We start from the raw sequence: 20,280 nt of genomic DNA, 5'->3' as shown, positions 1-20,280 counted from the left end.
AGTGCTATATACCATATATCCCCCAGCAGTATATAAGTGCTATATACCCTGTATCCCCCAGCAGTATATAAGTGCTATATACCATATATCCCCCAGCAGTATATAAGTGCTATATACCATATATCCCCCAGCAGTATATAAGTGCTATATACCCTGTATCCCCCAGCAGTATATAAGTGCTATATACCATATATCCCCCAGCAGTATATACTATAAGCACTAATATATATATATATATATATATATATATATATATATATATATATATACACATACCCCCGTGCACCCCCAGCCCCGCCGCCGCCTCCTCAGCCCCGCGTCCCGGGCGCCGCCGCTCTCTCTCTCCGGTGAAGTTGTGCGCGGACGGCGCGGAGCTCCTCACCTGTGTGGTCCCCGGGCTCGGCTCCCAGCAGGGCGGCAGGCCGTACTCACTCCCGGCGAGGTGGTGACGGTGACGACGCCCGCCCTCCGTGCCCAGCTCGCCCCCAGCGTCTCCCCCGCCGCTCACATCCCAGCCTGACTCGTCTTTGTCTGTCTCCGAACCGCCATGTTGACACTCAGCACCGCGCAGCTCCTCAGCCGAACGGCCGCGGCGGGACTCTGGGAGTTGTAGTTCCCGACACCGCTGGCTTCTCCCCGGGGAGCTTGAAGGGGAGCGCATGGAGAGGACTACACCTCCCACAATGCTGAGCGAGGCAGACATAACAAGCCCGCCCCCTTGTGATAGACTGGAGAAGACAGCGGGGAGAGCTAAAGGGAGAAGAAAAAAAAAGCGTGTCTGGTACGTCGGCTTATACGTCACAGTGACGTCACGACGGAGAGGAGAACTACATATCCCGGCAGGCTGTGCGCGGCCAGGAAAGGGATCCCTCCACAATGAAGCTGGTGAGGAGCTCGTGTTATATCCGTGCTGTAAGGCGGTATAGTGGGTGCTGTGGAGTGTATACAGTGTGGGGGGCATGCAGTGTGTCCCCTATGGCCCCCCGTAGCCAGCAGACTGCACCTATATAATGTAGTAGTGCCTCTCCAGCTGTGGGCAGAACCACAACTCCCAGTATGCTATAAAGGTGTCTGGTCATGCTGGGAGTTGTAGTCCTAACACAGATATGAGGCAGGCTACATCATTACTCACCATGCTGAGACTTGTAGTCCTGCAGAGCTGTAAGCTGGGGACATACACAGTACTAGGAAGGTAGTTGACCTCATACTTCTCACAGCTGAGGGTTTGTTGCAGTTGCATCTAGTTTAGACCATACAGCAGCCTTGTATAGACAGCAGTGCATTCATTTCTGGGACCAAGATGTTTTGCAGCAAGGCTGTAAAGCGATGATCTCCAACCTCCTGCTGTTGGAAAACTACAACTCCCAGCATGCCCTGACAGCCGAAGGCTGTCAGGGCATGCTGGGAGTTGTAGTTTTCCTACAGCGGGAGAGCCACAGGTTTACAGCCTTGCTGTAAAGCATGTCCTGTCCTATCCCTTTAATTGCCATTCTGGACCCTAGGAAAGCTGGGTCGCCTGTCTTGCCTTTCCCAGGTCACAGTGTTAATGTTTGATGCCGTGACTACTACTCTCACCCTCTCTCTTTCAGTACTGCCTGTCGGGGCATCCCACGCTGCCATGTAACATCCTGAAGTTCAAGTCCACGACCATCATGCTGGACTGCGGGCTGGACATGACGTCGGCACTCAACTTCCTGCCGCTGCCGCTGGTGCACAGGTACGTTAGGTTGTATCCATCCCTGGGAAAGCTGGGTGACTGCCACACTGATAGGGACTGGTATACAACACAGCTTTCCCAGGCTCCTGAACAGCTCATGTGACTAGTAAGATGTGTCTCAGGTATACTAGGCAGATTTCATGTTTAGGAGACTGGAAACAACCAATATGGCTGCCACTATACAGGTGTTGCACAACACAGCTTTCCTGGGATTCTGATTAGTAGCACTAGTTTAGGAGTCTGGTTAAGCTGAGCAACAACCAATATGGCTGCCACTATACAGGAGTTACACAACACAGCTTTTCTAGGCTCCTGAATAGCCACTTTGACTTCAGAGCTTGCTTGAGATGTTTGTTCAGGAGTCTGGGAAAGCTGGTTGACTATAATATAGCTTTTATTATCGCCTTCTAATTCTGGCGTTATAATTGAGTGTCATATAACACAGCTTTCCTAGGCTTCTGAATACCAGTGCTGACTGCTAAGATTAATTCTGCGTAGTAACACCGAGATGCATGCTTAGGAAAGCTGGGTGACTAGAAATATAGCCATGAATACTTCTGACATGTAGTACAGCTTTTCCAGGGTCCTGAATAGCAAGTCTGAATAATATGTATCTCAGCTTACTAGGTAGATTTCTTGTTTAGCAGGCTGGGAAAGCTGGGTGTCAGCTAATATGTCTACTATGTAATTATCATATAACCCAGCTTTCCCGCTTCTCTAAATAGCAGCTCTAACTAGTAAGCGTTTTTTTTAGATATATTAGTCATATTTAGGAATCTGGAGTGGCAACCAATCTGTCCACAGCCACCGATCTTACATTGGTCAAACAACACAGCTTTCCTAGGGTCCTGAATAGCAATGTTGACTACTAAGATGAAATCTGCCCAGTATAATTGAGATGTATGTTCAGGAGTCTGGGAAAGCTGGGTGACTGTCCAATAGTTGCCATAAAAAAAAATATTGCACAGCTTTCCTGGAGTCCTGAATGGCAACTCCTGCTAGTGAGATTGATCAGTCTTGGTAACTAATATACAATATTATACAATGGGTAAGCTGAGTGACAACCATACATCTTATGACACAGCTTTACTGGACTCCTGTATGGCAAATCTGCTGAGTAGGATGCGTCTCTTTACTAGACACTGTGCAGGAATCTGGGAAAGCTGGGTCATAGTGGGATTGTTGTATCCTCCACAGAATTTAACACCCAGCTTTTCCGCAAGTATTGAAAGGAAAATCCAACTAGTGAGAAGTATCTGCACATCACCTAGATAGACTCAATGCTTAGGAGTCTGGAAAAGATGGGTGATGACCAACATTGCCTATATAATTGCATTCACTACACAAAGAATGATGCATCACCATAAGCAGTAATTCCTGTAGACTAGTGTTCCCCAACCTGTGGCTCCAACTGTTGTACAACTACAACTCCCATAATGCCCAGGCGACTAAAGAAAGTCCAGACATGATGGGGATGGTAGTTTTGCAGTAGCTGGAGGGCCTCAGGTCATTGATCACCACCATAAACTGATTAATTACTTTCTTACATAAACAGCGCCACTTTTGTCCTCAGGTTGTGTGTGGTATTACAACTCATAATAGAAAAAAGAGAGGGCAAGACAAGCACAAAAATGCAGCACACCTAGTAAGTAGAATAATAATCTTTATTTAAACACAGAAAAACAATTAAAAACTATTAAAAACAAAAACCACCATATACACCAAAATACGTGGTGCTACTCTCTCTGTCCAAAAGGTGATGGGTAGGATCAGGGAATTAGTGACTACCCATCGCCTTTTGGACAGAGAGGGTAGCACACCGTATTTTGGTGTTGCTATATGGTGGTTTTTGTTTTTAATAGTTTTTAATTGTTTTTCTGTGTTTAAATAAAGATAATTATTCTACTTACTAGGTGTGCTGCATTTTTGTGCTTGTCTTTCCCTCTTTTTTCTATTATGCATTGTTTTTCTTGCACAGCAGCACCCTGATATTTGTTATTCAGTGGTGCCCTCGCTATATATACTATTTTGGTATTACAACTCGGCTCTATTCACTTTATTGGAACGGCGCTGTAGTACCACACCCGAACTGAGGACAGGAGAGGTGCTGTCTGTGCAAAAAAATAAAAAAAGCAGCTATATTTTTATAATCTGGATAACCCCTTTAAAGGGATTCCATGCTCCTCTCGTACTGTCCCTTTAAGAAGCCATACTCCTTATCTCATACTAGACCATCCTGTCAGTAGAAGCTGTTACGTGGGGAGACGCAAAGTGCGCCGCTCATCAATCACATCTCCACCCGCCTGTAAATCACACAGTCTGTCAGCCACAGGCTCCCAGACACCGGACATTATTACAAGTGACGCATTGATTATAAGGTTTATTAACCCTTTAACCCCGCAAGAACGCCACCTGATAGGTTGTTTCCTGGATGCATCTATGTATGAGGGTGGGTAACTCTGCTGACACTCAGCTCTGACTCCAGTCACATCCAGAGCTGCAGACACAATTCTGATGGATCCTGACTCCAGAGAGCAGTGCGTTGTGGGAGCTGTTGACAGTGGGCGGAGCCTGGTTTCTGCAGCTTTGGATGTGACTGGAGTACAATGTATTAATATATACACACATCTATAGATATACAATACATATATTATTTTTCGGCAGCACCCGTCTCTCCAAGTTGCCCGGCTGGATCTCAAAGGATGGGAACACCCAGCTGGAGAAGGTAAAGTAGCTTCTCTGCTGTAATACTCTGTGCTGCTGTGCTTTCTTGCTTCTTCTCACTATCATGTTTACCCCCTGTCTCCATCCCCTTCTTACGTCATATACTGCACAGCCCCCTCCTCAGTAACATCATCACATAACAGGTCACTGCCCCCCACAAGACCAAAGATTAGGGCTATCCTCTCCTGAAATACTCTGTGCTGCTGGGGGCCCCTGCTCCTCTTGATATCAACTAGTGATTACCCCATTTCCCTCCTCTAATCATGGCTGTCCCTCGTCTCGTACAGTCATTGCAGCCTATATGATCAGCACTATCCTCTTCTGAAATACTCTGTGCTGCTGGGGGCCCTGCTCCTCCCTTAGGGTTGCGTTCACACCTACAGGATCTGCAGCAGATCCGCAGCAGATTTGATGGTGCAGATTTGATGCAGTGTTAAGTTATTTAAATGAAATCTGCTGCGGATCCACAGCAGAAAATACGCTACTGATCCGGTAAGTGTGAACGTACCCTCAAAGGGGTTATCCAGCGCTACAAAAACATGGCCACTTTCCCCCTACTGTTGTCTCCAGTTCAGGTGTGGTTTGCAATTAAGCTCCATTTACTTCAATGGAACAGTTTCAAAACCCCACCCAAACTGGAGACAACAGTAGGGGGAAAGTGGCCATGTTTTTGTAGTGCTGGATAACCCCTTTAAATCCTCTGTTAGCTCCTATCATGATGCTGCAGCTGTCCTCACTAATATCACATAAGCAGACCGGTCACCACCCCCAGCAGATCAGCTCACCCCTCTCCTGAAATACTCTGTGCTGCTGCAGACCCTGATGCTATCTCTTGTGTCTCTCCAGGAGGTGAAGGAGTGCTCAGGACGGGTGTTTGTAGACTCTGTGCCGGAGTTCTGCCTCCCAGAGGTAAGCCTGATAATATAGACTATATAGGGGGAGATTTATCAAACATGGTGTAAAGTGAAACTGGCTCAGTTGCCCCTAGCAACCAATCAGATTCCACTTTTCATACCTCACGCTGGACTGGGTGGGGCTCGCTGGACTGGGTGGGGTATATACTAACACTATATTATATACTATTGTCATAGCTGCTGCGATAGTTGTGGTATCTGGGGTGGGGGATATTATTATAACATATTATAACACTATCTCGCAGCAGTACTCCTCTCCTCCAGCACAGTATGCTCTCAGTGTCTGGGGGGGGGTATATTATATTATAACACTGTATTATATACTGTTGTTTTGATGATTGTAGTATACTGGGGGGTATATTGTAATATTATAACATCACCTGGCCGCATTTGTCCCCAGCGGGGTGATATATTATAATATTAGAACACCATCCGCCTCCAGTTATGGCTGTAGTATCCTGGGGGTGGGGGAGGCAGTATATTATAACACCATCCTTCTCCAGTTATGGTTGTAGCATCCTGGGGGGGGGGGGGAGTATATTATAATATTATAACACCACCCGGCTGCAGTTATGGTTGTAGTATCGGGGGGGGGGGGCAGTATATTATAATATTATAACACCACTCAGCTGAAGTGATGGCTGTAGTATCCTGGGGGGGGGGTGCGGTATATTGTAATATTATAACACCACTCTGAAGTGATGGTTGTAGTATACGGACAAGAAGAGAAAATAGCGCTGCACCTCACACCTATGGCTGATACTAATGCTTCTCAGCTGCATTTAAAAACCAACTCCAGGATGTTGGTATATAATTTGATCAAACCATATTGCCCCATGTACCAGCATGCAGGTCTCCTGGCTCACATGGGTCCCTGCACTAACTCACCACCATGTCAGTCAGCGACCGCCATCCCCGCAAGGCGTGCATAACCAGGGAAGGAAGGCCATAGAACGGCCCTGCAACCCCACTGTCACAGGACCAATACCCAAAGGCCCCCGTAAATCCCAGCAGGCACCGCCGGCGGAGAAAGCTGTCACCAAACAACACAAGTGTGAACAAGGTCTAAAACACTCACCACACTCCAGCAGGTAGAATGGGAAGGATAGGAGGTACAAGTCATGTGTGCACAGGTGTCTCCTGCTAATTGCGGTCATGTGGGTTGTGGTCATGGATGGTTGTAGTACCGCACTCGGTGTCTGGGGGTGTATGTGTATATTATAACACTATACTGTATACTATATTGTTTTGCAGTGTTTATAGATTCCTCGTGGGGGGGGGGGATATTTTAACACTATCCGTCTCCAGTTATGGTTGTAGTATCCTTTGGGGGGGGGGGGGGGGGGGGGGGGGGGTTATATTATAATATTATAACACCGCCCAGCTGCATTTGTCTTCTGTGAAGGTGACCTTGTGCCGAACGCTCTCGGTGTCTGGGGGGGGGGGGTGTATATTATAACACTATATTGTATATTTGTCCTCGGTGGGGGTGACCTTGTCCCGGCTCCGCTCTCGATGTCTGGGTGGGAGGGGGGGGGGGGGGTGGATATTATAACACTATATTGTATATTTGTCCTCGGTGGGGGTGACCTTGTCCCGGCTCCGCTCTCAGTGTCTGGGTGGGGTACGGCAGGGAGCGGCCCTGCAGACTTGTTTAATATTCTGCTCTCTGATTTTAGACGCAGCTCATAGATCTGTCTACTGTAGATGTGATCCTCATCTCTAACTATCACTGTATGATGGCGCTGCCGTACATCACAGAGCACACCGGATTCACCGGCACAGTGTACGCCACCGAGCCCACCGTGCAGATCGGCAGGTAATAGACGGCTGACCCCCTTACCGCAGGACTGTTACTTCTTACTGGGATACAATGTAGCTACATTTTATATTGTAATGTTTCATGGAACATTGTGTTATTGCAAGATACTGAATACCTGTCCTCATGTCTGATCATTTGGCATGCTCACTAGCATGCTCACTACTGCTACACTCAGTCTATTGAAATTTCAGAGAATGCAAAGCTCCATCATGCCTATAGACTGCGAATATATCTGTAGTGAGCATGCTCAGCCCTTGTTCTCATGATAGGTAGAACTCCTTATCAATGGAATGAGGATAAAACATGCCCACTACTGCTTTATTCACAGTCTATGGGAATAACAGAGAATACAAAGCTGTGAATGAAGTAGCAGAGAGCATGCTTGAGCTTTGTTCTCATCATCAGTAGTGGTCCTGTTCATAAGAGTGCTTGTTTTGCATGCTTAGTACTACTACCTTCGTAGTCTATGGGAGTGATGGCCATTCTGAAGCTCCTTACTCAAATAATTCAGTCGTGGAGGAGTAGTGAGCATGCCCGTCACTTGTTACTCATCATATGTAGAGGAGCTTGCCACTGGAGTTTAAGCATGCTCACTACTGCTTCATTCACAGTCCATGTGACGTTCTGTACTCAAGTAATTCTATCATTTCCTACAGACTGAATGGAGCACAGTGAGTATGCTCAACCCTTTTTCTCATGATTGTTCCATGATCACAAAAATGGTGGTTGAGCATGCTCACTACTGCTCCATCCACAGTCTATGAGTATAACAGAGAATGGAGAGCGCTGTACTGAAGTATCTTCATCAATCCCACAGACTATGAATGGAGTGTCAGTGAGCATGCTCAACCCTTCTCATAATTGGTAGGGGTACTATTTGATTGAGCATGCTCACTACTGCTCCATTTAAAATCTTTAACAATATTTAAAAATTTTAGATGTTTCTCTTACTATCCTGTATCTACTATAGGACACGTGTTTTCCAACCTGTGGCTCTGTTGCAAAACTGCAACTCCCAGCATGCCCTGACAGCCTTCGACTGGGAATTGTAGTTTTGCAACAGCTGGAGAGCCACTGGTTGGTAAACACTGCTTTACTGCCTCAAAAACTTTCTACCAAATCATTCAACATTCTGCTGGTTTCCACTGGAAACAGACAGCAGGCAGGTCGCATGACAACAGTCAGGAGCTGTAATCATATCATCATCTGCGCTTCCCCCCCACAATGCACTGCTCTCTGGTATAAACACATACTGCATCACTCTGCGGGTTTTGTCTGGTCTTGCTCTCATCCGGTGTCTTTGTCTCAGGTTACTGATGGAGGAGCTGGTTAACTTCATAGAGCGGGTTCCGAAGGCGCAGTCTGCCACCATGTGGAAGCACAAGGACAACCAGAGGTGCGGAGACCGGGATTATTCATGAATCCGATTCATCACATTCCTCCTGCAGATTTCTAATATACTTTAATTGTTCTTCAGTAGCAAGAAGATCTGCTTGCTGTCAGTGAATGGAAAGTCCTGTTTATATTCAGACTGAAAAGTTTGTTTGTTACTATGTATCAGTATGCACAGGTATTGTTTCCCCATACAACAGGTACCAACCAGGGGTGTGGGGATGCAGGGTACTCCCATATACACAGTAGCATCAGCCAACATTGATCTAATAGTCTGCTTAAAGGGGTACTCGGGCAAAAAAAATTCTTTCAAATCAACTTTTTTCAGAAAGATATACAGATTTGTTATTTACTTCTAGTTAAAAAGTCTGGCCACAGGATTTTTTTTTTTCAAAATGCAGGTACAGGGGGGAAGATAAAAAAAACTATACTAACTTACCTCTCCCCGTGCCTTTCCAGCACTGGATCGCCTCTCCGGGATATCCAGCAGGGCCAATGTCACGACCTGGCTGATTGACTGGCTGCTCAGCCAGTCGGTTACCAGGGTGGGATGCTGCTGCGGTCACTGATTGGCTGAGCTTGCAAGCCATCAGCTGGGGTCGGGGACCATTGTGGGCATGGGGAGAGGTAAGCAATATTTGATTATTTTCTCCCCTCCCCATGCCGCCTATGTGATCTTTGATATGGCCAGGCTCTCCTTTAAGTCTTCCAGTAGTTATCAGCTGCTGTACGTCCTGCAGGAAATGGTGTATTCTGTCAAGTCTGACACAGTGCTCTCTGCTGCCACCTCTGTCCATGTCACTAACTGTCCAGAGCAGGAGAGGTTTTCTATGGGGATTTGTTCGACTCTGGACAGTTCCTGACATGGACAGAGGTGGCAGCAGAGAGCACTGTGTCAGACTGGAAATAATACATCACTTCCTGCAGGACATATAACAGCTGATAAGTACTGAAGGATTTTTAAATAGAAGTAAATTACAGATCTATAACTTATTGTCTTCAGTAGATTTGAAAGAAAAGAATTTCTCTGCAGTACCGCTTTAAGTGAGAATGGGTTTTAAACCTAGGATTATGATCAATTTTTAATTTATTAAGATTTTTAGGGTCTCTGCTGGATGTCAGTGAATAAAACCTTTCAGGCTGAAGATCCTAAACTAGTCCGAATATGTTACTATGTTATCGGTCTGGAGCTCAGGACCTGAATAGGAAGTGACTGTGATTTTGCAGCGGGTACTGTGTTATACAGATTCCCGGCAGGTTGTGGCGGCCGCTCCCCATGACCTCGGCGTACATGTAGGATGTAGGACAGGCCTTTCAGTAGAATAGGCAGACCAGGGCGGGCTTTTAGTCACTGGAGATAAACAGGAATGCTTTCATTCACTGACACCAAACAGAGATCTAGAACATGGTAATGAATTGAAATACAAAGTATATGAAAAAATTTTGGAGTGTTTCTGCCCATTGAAGGAGTCAGTGTCTGACTTGGCTGATAACAGATAACAATGGAGGAATGATGCTTTGGCCCCTGGAAACTTATGAAACATTGTCATTGCTTCTTGCTGTGTCCAGGCAGCTGCCGGCCCCCCTGAAGGACGCTGTGGAGGTCTTCACATGGCGGAAGTGTTACACCATGCAGGAGGTTAACGCAGCGCTCAGTAAGATCCAGCTGGTGGGGTATTCCCAGAAAATAGTGAGTATTAGTCAGGGCTGTAATTGGGGACTATCTATTACAGACTCATGTGTGTTCATTTTATAATAAACAGTACTTCGCTTTTTCACAGCAGTTTGTTCTCCAGAGCTGTTCTTCCTATGTTACTTTGCTTAAGTTAGCTCCATAGACTTCAGAATGGCAGCCGGTGGAGATGAGTCCTGTATTGCTATTCCCTACCTGTGTATCGTCAGACATCTTGTGTATATTTGGATTAAAGACTATGCAGAATCAGGAAACCTAGCTGTTTTCTTCTACAAACAGTGCCACCCCTGTCCTCAGGTTGTGTGTGGTATTACAACTAGACTCCATTTATTTCAATGGAATAGAGATGCAATACCACACACAACCTAAGGACAAGAGTGACGCTGTTTATAGAAAAAGTCAGCCACGTTTTTTTTTTTTGTGTGTGTTTTTTGCTTTATACAGGGGCATATATACACATACATACAGCCCTTGCTGCACAATAATTAGGCCATGTAATGGGCTCAGTAAACGATCACCGATCTATCAGATCAGCACTCGTTTACTAAAGTGATTGAGCCATGTAATACGGCCCTTACTCTTAAAGGATTTTTTCACATTTCTAGCAGTGTCTTCTGCCTTGCAAAACATAATAGATGTACTTAAAGAAAGAAAAAGAAATACACTAAACACTAGAAAGGGAGAGAAGATTCTGGACCATACACCCTTGAGAACTGAGGGAGCTTATTCACAAATGAGGATCTTATTGTATTGTAGAGTATGTATGTTTCTCCTCAGCCGTGGCAAAACTACAACTCCCAGCATGTCCTTATGGCTGAAGGATGGAAGTTAGGAGAAGAAAAACGTTGAACAGTTTCTAGAATGGGGGAGAGGGTTTTGGACCTTACACTATTGGGAACTTAGGGAGCTTATCCCCTATTAGGATCCTATGATATTGTAGAGTCTGTAAAGCAGTTGTCCTCCATCTGTTGCAAAACAACAGCTCCGAGTGTGTTGGAAGTTAGGAGAAAAAAATCCCTAAACACTACCTGGAAAGCGGGAGAGGATCCTGGACTTTACACCCTTCCACCCTTGGGAACTTAAAGAGTCACTGTTGTGTTCTTTCTTTCTTTCTTTCTTTCTTTCTTTTTTTTTTTTTTTTTTTTTTTTGTTGCAGAAATCAATAGTACAGGTGATTTTAAGAAATTTGGTAATTGGGTTTATGCCATTATCTGCATTCAAAAAGACTTTCCCCAGGCACCCCCCCCCCCCCCATCTCCTCTAATTCACTGCTCATTATCAGGAAATCTCGACTCTTTTACATCAGTCGAGCCCTGACTACTCTATGGAGAGGGTAGTGGGGAGATTAGTCGGCAACAGAGAGCAGAGAACAAAGGATTACACAGCGGGAGCTGTGTGAAAGCCAGTATGCAGAGGTCAGAGAGGTCAGTGCTGACTTCAGAGGAGATAACCGGTGATGAAGCTGTATATTAACTCTTTGTTGTCCTGTTTTGGTGCCTCATCTCCCTCCTCCCCTCTCCTTAGAAAACCATGAAGACAGGGGGAGAGCTTCAAACTGCTTTTTCATGATAAAAATGCATTTTCGGCTAATAAACCCAATTACAAAGTTTCTTAAAATCGCCTGTACTATTGATTTCTGCAAAAAATACATGAAAGTGACACTTTAGAGAGCTTATTCCCTGATTGGGATCTTACTATATTATAATTCATAAACCTGTGACTGCAAACTGCAACCCCCAGCACACCCGAGGGCTGCAGGCCATGTTGAGGGGTTGTAGTTTTGCAACAGGTTGGGGAACGCTGGCATAAATTCTAGTGTTATGGCGCCCCCTAGTTGTGCTGTGGTATAATAGACTTAATATCGTTGCAGGAACTATTTGGCGCTGTACAGGTGACCCCACTCAGTTCTGGTTACGCTCTCGGCAGCTCCAATTGGATCATTCAATCTCATTATGAAAAAGTTTCCTATGTATCGGGGTCTTCGCTCCTAACTACCCACCCGCAGGTGAGTCTTCATTGACAGAGGTCAGATAAGAGACCATGGATATTTGTGAGTTATTAGTGAATATTATTGCACTGTATTTTCTATATACCAGCCAGGTATGTCATAGGGACATGTGGTCAGATCACATCTATCCTTCCATACTGAGAGGTGATTGCTGGATGCCCACAGATACAGGTCATAGGCCCAGGAGAGGCAGGAGACTGTGCTGTGTTCAGCAGCGGGCAGCATGTCGCAGGCAGCGTGAACACTCCAACCCCCTGGTTGGGAATAGCCTTCCACCATCTACCGGACACAGATCTGATGCTGTCACCCTATGTATATAGAGATAGGAGAGGCTTGAGACCTCACTCATAGTTTACAGTATCATGGATTTTAGTGGAGTTTCCCTTTAATTTGTCAGTACATCTTTATTACGAGGTTACTAAGTTACTGACTTATGGATATTGAGAGTTTATTTTAATTATTTTCCTCTTATTTCAGCCAATGGATCAGACGTCTCTTAAGAACAGCGACGTCCTCATCCTCACCGGTCTCACCCAGATCCCTACGGCCAATCCGGATGGCATGGTGGGCGAGTTCTGCAGTAATCTGGGTAAGTTATAGAGTCTGATCTGTTAGATGGACTGACTGCATTGACTTCATTACTCTTGGTTATACCTCTCTACTATACTGAGCTTTTCTGTATTCGGACACCACTATGATCAGTGACTACACTGTCTGTAGTGGCTGGAGAAAGTTTATCTGCACTGTCTACTGGAGTCAGAGCTTAACTCAAAAGGATACTCCAGGGAAAAGAATCTACTGGTGTGAGAAAGTTATACAGATTTGTAATTACTTTTATTTAAAAATCTCCAGTCTTCCAGTAATTATCAGCTGCTGTATGCCCTGCAGGAAGTGGTATATTCTTTTCTGTCCATGTCAGGGACTGTTCAGAGCAATAGATGTTTTTTGTGAAGATTTACTTTTGCTCTGAACAGTTCCTGACATGGACAGAGGTGGCATCAGAGAGCACTGTGTCAGACTGAAAAGAATACACCACTTCCTGCAGGACACACAGCAGCTGATAAGTACTGTAAGACTGGAGATTTTTAAATAAAAGTAATTAAAAATCTGTATAATTTGCTGACACCAGTTGATTGAATTATTTTTTTTCCTCTGGAGTATGCCTTTAAATACATCACTGGGCTCAGCCTACTGCTCTGTCCCTTCTCCATGATTTATACTGCCACCCTGATCCATTAGGGCACGGCTGTAGATGCCATGTCTAAGCCCAGGTGGCTTTACAATAGTCTCGCTGAAGTGTCGCATCCTGTCTGTAGGCTGATGACCTATAACCCCAGTCCTGCTCACACGGCTGCAGTTTCTTCGTTGTGCAGAAGCCACGCACAGAATTACCCAGATGGATACATTGTAGCAAACAATCAGCTGTGAGCAGGACTTGACTGTTTATTTTCAGAAGAGATCTTTAAAATGGAAGAGTAGTGTTAAGCGAGTATGTCAAATGGCCAGGTTCAGCTGAATCGGAACACTTGGCATTTGACTCCCGCTGCCTGCAGAAGTTGGATACAGCCTCCGGGTCTATGGCTGGATCCATGTTTTCCTGGCAGCCCTAGGGCTGCATCCTACTTCTCCAGGCAATAGGAGTCAAATGCGAAGCGAACCCGTCCATTTGGCATACTCGCTCGACACCAGTAAAGAGATAAAACAAAAAGTTTTCTTTATAAAGTTGTAGAATTTTCTGTTTAATTCCGGACTTCCCTGTGTCACCAGCTATTCTGCTTCTTCGCAGCAATGACCATATGTAATGGCGGTAATGTGCTGGTGCCATGTTATCCCTCCGGCGTCATCTACGACCTCCTGGAGTGTCTCTACCAGTACATCGACTCTGCTGGACTCTCCAACGTCCCCTTCTACTTCATCTCTCCTGTGGCCAACAGCTCCCTGGAGTTCTCGCAGATCTTCGCTGAGTGGTGAGTTGTGAGAGTGATCAGCAATGTCCAGATCCTGGGCACTAGGGTTATAACTCCTTCCTGCACCCCTCAAGGTCAGAGGTAACCGGTCTCCTGCAGGTGGGATAAGGTGTAGAATAATGTGAGCCTTGGACTTAAAAAAAGGACCCCTGCAATCTCTTACTTGGGGGTCGGGTGGGGGTTGTCATCTCATGGAGCCTTAGGCTATGTTCTCACACAGTATTTTGCAACCAAAAAAAGGAGTGGATTAAAAACACAGAAAGGCTATGTTCAAACACTGTTGAATTTTAGTGGATGGTCGTCATTTAATGGCAAATAGTTGCCGTTGTTTTAAAACAGCAGCCGATATTTGCCATTAAATGGCATCCATCCACTAAATTTCAACAGTGTGACAACATAGCCTATCTGTGTTTTTAATCCACTCCTTGTTTTGGTTGCAAAATACTGTGTAGGAACGTAGCCTTGCACTGTCTGTATAAGCTATTAGAGTATTTAGACATGATGGAGGGGATCCACTTGCTCTGTATAGTCCTGGAAGACACCACCCATCCTTGTGTTACCATACTATGATTGGCTGGTAATGGCACACACAGTTTACTACTAACATATGATGTGGAGGGCAAATAAAATGCTGTGTGGCTGCTGCAGTGCCCCCCTCAGCCAGAAGATGGCAGCAGATACCAGTAACCTAAGTTTTCTCTCTTCTTCCTCAGGCTCTGTCATAATAAACAGACTAAGGTCTATCTCCCTGAACCTCCATTCCCCCACGCTGAGGTAAGAACATACAATGCGCCATAGCGAGGTCTGTGCAGTTAGACTGAAAATTTGACTGACCTCTTTGGGCTAGTCCAGCACCCAGGTTCCATGGCTAGATGGTATGGCCCTCCAGCTACTGCAAAACTACAACTCCCAGCTTGTCTGGACAGCCTTTGGCTGTCCAGGCCCGCTGGGCGTTGTGGTTTTGCTGTGGTTTGGGGCATGCTGCTGTAGGGGAATCCATACTTGTAATTCGGGGGGTGTTTCCCAGTGCAATGTGCTGCCTCATCTATGGACTCCTATATTCCCAGTTGATTCAGACCAATAAGCTGAAGCATTATCCCAGCATCCACGGCGACTTCAGCAATGACTTCAAGCAGCCATGTGTGGTCTTCACGGGTCACCCCACCCTACGCTTCGGAGATGTGGTCCACTTCATGGAGCTGTGGGGGAAGTCCAGCCTGAACACCATCATCTTCACTGGTACGTGGGACCCATCCGAACCATCTTGGACCATAGAAGCTTATTGTAGACTACTTGAGTCATATGAATTCTCTACTTCCTGTCCTCAGAGCCCGATTTCTTGTACCTGGACGCCCTGGCCCCCTACCAGCCACTGGCCATGAAATGTGTCTATTGTCCCATCGACACCCGACTCAACTTCATCCAGGTCTCTAAACTTCTCAAGGAGGTCCAGGTTAGAGTTGTGGCTTTAACCCCTTCACAGCCATTTTTGGTTGGTTTGTTTGTTTTATTCTTTTTCCGATATTGTATTTTTTTGTGGGCACTGTCACTTAAAGAAAAAAAAATTAATAAATTTTGACATAATATAATGAGCTTGGAGAAGTGTGTCCTCTCCTGGCTCTGTACCACGTGACAAAGATGGATTTTTAATGTAAGTCTATGGGTCTTGCTCTCACAGAGAGAAGTGCTCAGCCATGCTACTCTTTCCCCACTTAATGTAACAATCATTCATGTTCTGATCCTAATTAATTAAAACTTTTGACATGTTTGAGAGGTGATCGGACCCTGATCGATCATGCATTCTCTCCCAGCTCTGTGTCATGTATCCAAAACAGACCCATAATGTAAGTCTATGGGGCCATCTTGGTGGCGCACACAGAGAGAAGCACTCAGCCACGCTCTTCTCTCCCTGCTTTATTTAACACTCAGACTTCAAAAAATAAAAACTATAAGACTGTAAATGTTTTTATACATTAAAGTCACTAGTAGAGTCCTAACTGTCTCCTCCCCACAGCCCCTCCATGTCGTCTGCCCTGAACAGTACACCCAGCCGCCGGCGTCTCAGTCCCACCGATCCGACCTCATGATCGACTGCCTGCCCCCTCCAATGTCCTACCGCCGGGCGGAGGTGCTGACGCTGCCCTTCAAGAGGCGCTACGAGAAGATAGAAATCATGCCGGAGGTGAGTTGCATGATGGGTAGAGGAGGGTCCACATAAGCCTATTGGATTGGTTAGATTGGTTTAATATGTCTTTCTTCTTCCTCCTGGGTTAGCTGGCAGAGTCCCTGGTGCCCATGGAGATTAAACCCGGAGTTTCCCTGGCCACAGTGTCTGCCATTCTCTATACCAAGGACAACAAGCACGTCCTGCAGGTGAGAGGCCAAAAATTACTGTTGTAGGGAGGTGCTGTGGCCATCACTGTTGTAGGGGGCGCTGTGGCAGTTAAAGGGGGAGGGGGGCATTGTTGCTTTCATTTGTGATAAGAACTATTGGTGGAAGGACAGTGGCGCCACCTACTTAGGATATATCTGAGACTTTTCTGCTTCCACCCACAGCCTCCCCCTAAGCCGGCAGCCCCTGCCCAGTCCAGCAAGAAGCGGAAGCGAGCGACAGAGGAGACCCCTGAGGCGCAGCTCTTTAAGCCCCTGCTGAGCGGCTCCATCCCTGTGGAACAATTTGTCCAAACTCTGGAGAAAGTGAGTAAAATATTATAGTTAGGGGAGACGGTTACAACCAGCGAGGTAAATGTGTATGTATGTAAGGTTGAAAGTAAAATCTTTAGAGGTCGGAGATCAGCACTATATATGCAGAGGATTATTTGATCAGTACTGATTGTTGATCTTCAAGCTACCCTCAGCCACCACTAGGGGGAGCTCAGTGCATACAGCCCCTTTTGAACTTTATAATCCACATGAGTTCCCCCTTATAGTATCTGCAGACAGAAATGATCCAAAAGGTATCGCACATTATAGGATTAGATACACTGCTCAGCAGATGGTATCATATGTATTAGAATTGTTCAGCAAACTGTATCACTCATGTTAGTCCTAGATACCCTTGTGGTATCACACAGTGTCTAGGTATTCCTTTATTATGGTCTTCCCGTTTTCCCCCCCTCAGCATGGCTTCTCAGACGTGAAGATTGAAGACACCACCAAGGGCCACATTGTGCACTTACAGGAGGCCGACACTCTCATCCAGTTTGAGGAGGATTCCACCCACATAATCTGCGAACACGACGAGCGCCTGAGAGTCCGGCTCCGGGACCTGGTCCTCAAGTTCCTGCAGAAGTTCTAGAATCTAGTTGATCCAACCAGATGTAGTTCTGAAGTTGACCAGCAGAGAGCACTGTATGATAACACTGGAAGCAGCTGTAGACTGTGGCAGCTCTTGTGGGTGGATGGACCAGTGACATTATAAGAGGACTATAGGAGGAGTGTTACACATGTCCCTCCACAACCATGTACAGCTTGTGAAGAAAATTTTTAACTCCATTTTGAAAAAAAAAAAAAAAGTTTTTTAAATATTTTCTGTGGAAAATGTGAAGTTCTTTCTACACTCTTCTGTCTATCTTCCACTATCAGTTCCTTATTTTGGGGTTATCTAGGAGTATAAAAAAACATCCCCCCCCAGAAACAGCACCACTACTGTCCTCAGGTTGTGTGTGGTATTACAACTTGGCTCTATTCACTTTAGTGAAACTGAGCCGCAATACTGGCACACAAACTGAAGATGCTGGCGTTGTTTCTGGAGTAACGAAATCATAATCTCTGTAATGGTATCCAGACCCCAGGATGGACTTCCTATAAATGAGGCTGTATGTACTGTACGATGAGTGCAGTTGTACCCTATACATACTGTAGGTATGTGCTGTACCTACCAAACATTTTGCTAGGTCTGCTCAACACTACAGGAGAGTAGCAGGATTGGGCTTTCATTTTTTTTGTCCTTTCTTAAAGGGAATCCGTCAGCTGCAATTCACATTCCAAACTGCTGACACTGTTCAATAGCTGTTAGGGCAGGGAGACACATGGTACCTTTTCATGTATCTGTCTCTTCCTTCAGAATGTGAAAGAAAGCTTTTATTTTCCAATGCAAAGTGTCAGAGAGGTGTTCCCAACCTCATGATGTGCTGAGGACTGTAATGCCTCCTTGACCCCCCTCCCATTCCTATTCCTGCTTGAGAGACAGCTGTAAGGCAAGCCTTGTTCTAAAATCTTGTTCCTGCTCTGTGCATACAAACTGTGCTCAGATTTGATAACAAGGCTGGCTGTGAGTGAAGCAGGGATAGGAGGGGGAGCGAGGAGGTGTTAAAGCCCTCAACACTTCAGTACCACACTTGTCCTCGGGTTCTGTGTTGGTATTACAACTGTTTCATTCACTTTAATGGAACTGAGCTGCAATACGACACAAATCCTGAGAACACGAGTAGTGCTGTTTCTGGAAGATATCAAATCTGTTTATATAACCCCTTTGAATAAAATTTCGGTCCTGTACATTCCTTAAAGGGGTTATCCAGGATTAGGAAAACATGACCACTTTCTTTGAGAAACAGCACCTCACCTAGCCTTAGTGTAGAGGTGGGTTTTGAAGCTCTGATCCTTTGAAGTGGAGCAGATTTGTAATACCCCACACAACCTGATGACAGGGGTGGTGCTGTTTTTGCAAAAAAAAGTAACTGCTTTTCCTATATTTCCTGGATCAACCCATCAACTGGTACAAACAAAAATAAATTCTTGTATGAATTTAAATGTTAACATCCTGTTTGCCTGTAGGGGGAGCTCATTGCACACTCTTACACATTGAACCATGGAATAAAACTGGAATCGGTCACCTACACTTATGGGGTGGGCGCAATAACAGAGATATCAACAAATTATTCTGCACCAAATTGGGGGCCTTAGGGTCCATTTACACAGAAAATTATCTGCCAAAGCCAGAAACAGACTATAAACAGAGATCAGGTCATAAAGGAAAGCCTGAGATTTCTTTTTTTTTTTTTCAAATCCATTCCTGGCTTTGGCTTCAAGGAAATGGACTAGAGATGAGCGAACCTCGAGCATGCTCAAGTTTATCTGAGCCCGAGCGATCGGCATTTGATTAGCTGGGGCTGCTGAACTTGGATAAAGCTCTAAGGTTTTCTGGAAAACATGAATACAGCCAATGACTATATCCATGATTTCCACATAGCCTTAGGGCTTTATCCAACTTCAGCAGCCACCGCTAATCAAATGCCGAATGCTCGGGTTCGGATGGACTCGAGCATGCTCGAGATTCGCTCATCTCTAAAATGGACCCTTAAAGAGGTATTCCCGCCTTATACATATTCACCTTATACATAGTCACTTGATAGATGGGGGAGGTTGCTCCCTCCTTTCTGCATCCAGCCCCAGCAATATAAGTAAAGGGTGGCTCAGCACATGAGCAGTTCTCTTCATGCACGTCTATGGGAGTTACAGAACGGGCAATGTGGGCAGAGGGGTTGGGACCCCCGTGGAGATGGAAGCTGCATCTATCAGATTCGTATTCCACATATCTAAGGTGGATATATCCCTAGTAATAACTCATGCAGTGGCTGATGAAAAGGAGATGAATTATTTTTATATTTTTTTTTTCTCTTCTGAAATCTCTAAACTCCTCGCTCTCCTGAAGGATTCGCAGCTGCAGAACGTCTTTAGCTTATAGACTTATTTGTAGCTCCACAGCTGTGACGGATTCCCAGTATACATGGCACAATGTCCATACAGTTATCAATGTCGTATAACACATCAGTTCTTCAGGTTTCCTCATCAGTGTTTTATTATCTGCCCCGCCGGGTCATAAGTCCAGGTCTCTGTGACCTGTTCCCTGTGTATTCGCTTCTAGTCCATTATTAACCTGTCTGTTATATAGATATACATATAATGATTAGATTATTAACCTGTCTGTTATATAGATATACATATAATGATTAGATTATTAACCTGTCTGTTATATAGATATACATATAATGATCAGATTATTGTTTCCACTTTATTGTCCTTATACTTCTCTCTGATAATT

The 20,280-nt window shown here is 45.3% G+C and overlaps 2 protein-coding genes across 10 annotated transcripts in view; one reads left to right on the top strand and one right to left on the bottom strand.

The window, feature by feature from the left end:
• HMBOX1 (homeobox containing 1) overlaps positions 1 to 613 on the bottom strand; it is a 69,345-nt gene extending 68,732 nt beyond the window's left edge. For 6 of the 7 annotated variants that reach the window (XM_069975799.1, XM_069975800.1, XM_069975797.1 and 3 more), the window contains exon 1: positions 383 to 611. The gene's annotated coding sequence lies outside the window, so the exon portion shown is untranslated. Of the gene's footprint in view, positions 1 to 382 lie in introns of all 7 variants that reach the window. The other variant, XM_069975803.1, reaches the window with a different exon arrangement.
• Positions 371 to 18,062, top strand: INTS9 (integrator complex subunit 9). 3 transcript variants are annotated; one of them, XM_069975793.1, is made up of 17 exons: positions 371 to 885; positions 1,590 to 1,717; positions 4,382 to 4,442; positions 5,288 to 5,350; positions 7,035 to 7,174; positions 8,487 to 8,573; positions 10,139 to 10,259; positions 12,133 to 12,267; positions 12,748 to 12,859; positions 14,057 to 14,237; positions 14,951 to 15,011; positions 15,305 to 15,476; positions 15,566 to 15,729; positions 16,252 to 16,419; positions 16,512 to 16,610; positions 16,794 to 16,934; positions 17,359 to 18,062. In XM_069975793.1, exons 1-17 carry the CDS (start codon positions 877 to 879, stop codon positions 17,533 to 17,535), a joined length of 2,019 nt encoding a protein of 672 aa, XP_069831894.1. In that variant the 5' UTR covers positions 371 to 876; the 3' UTR covers positions 17,536 to 18,062. The 3 variants fall into 3 exon arrangements, with proteins under 3 accessions (XP_069831894.1, XP_069831895.1, XP_069831897.1); XM_069975794.1 differs by having other exon boundaries at positions 374 to 885; positions 15,566 to 15,690; positions 17,359 to 18,061; XM_069975796.1 differs by lacking the exons at positions 371 to 885; positions 1,590 to 1,717; positions 4,382 to 4,442; positions 5,288 to 5,350 and adding an exon at positions 6,270 to 6,446 and having other exon boundaries at positions 17,359 to 18,061.
• The last annotated feature ends 2,218 nt before the right edge of the window (positions 18,063 to 20,280 follow it).

This window comes from Dendropsophus ebraccatus, chromosome 6 (assembly GCF_027789765.1).
Source record: "Dendropsophus ebraccatus isolate aDenEbr1 chromosome 6, aDenEbr1.pat, whole genome shotgun sequence".
Taxonomy (NCBI): domain Eukaryota; kingdom Metazoa; phylum Chordata; class Amphibia; order Anura; family Hylidae; genus Dendropsophus; species Dendropsophus ebraccatus.
The sequence above is the reverse complement of the archived record's forward strand: the minus strand, read 5'-3'. Positions and strand labels throughout refer to the sequence as shown.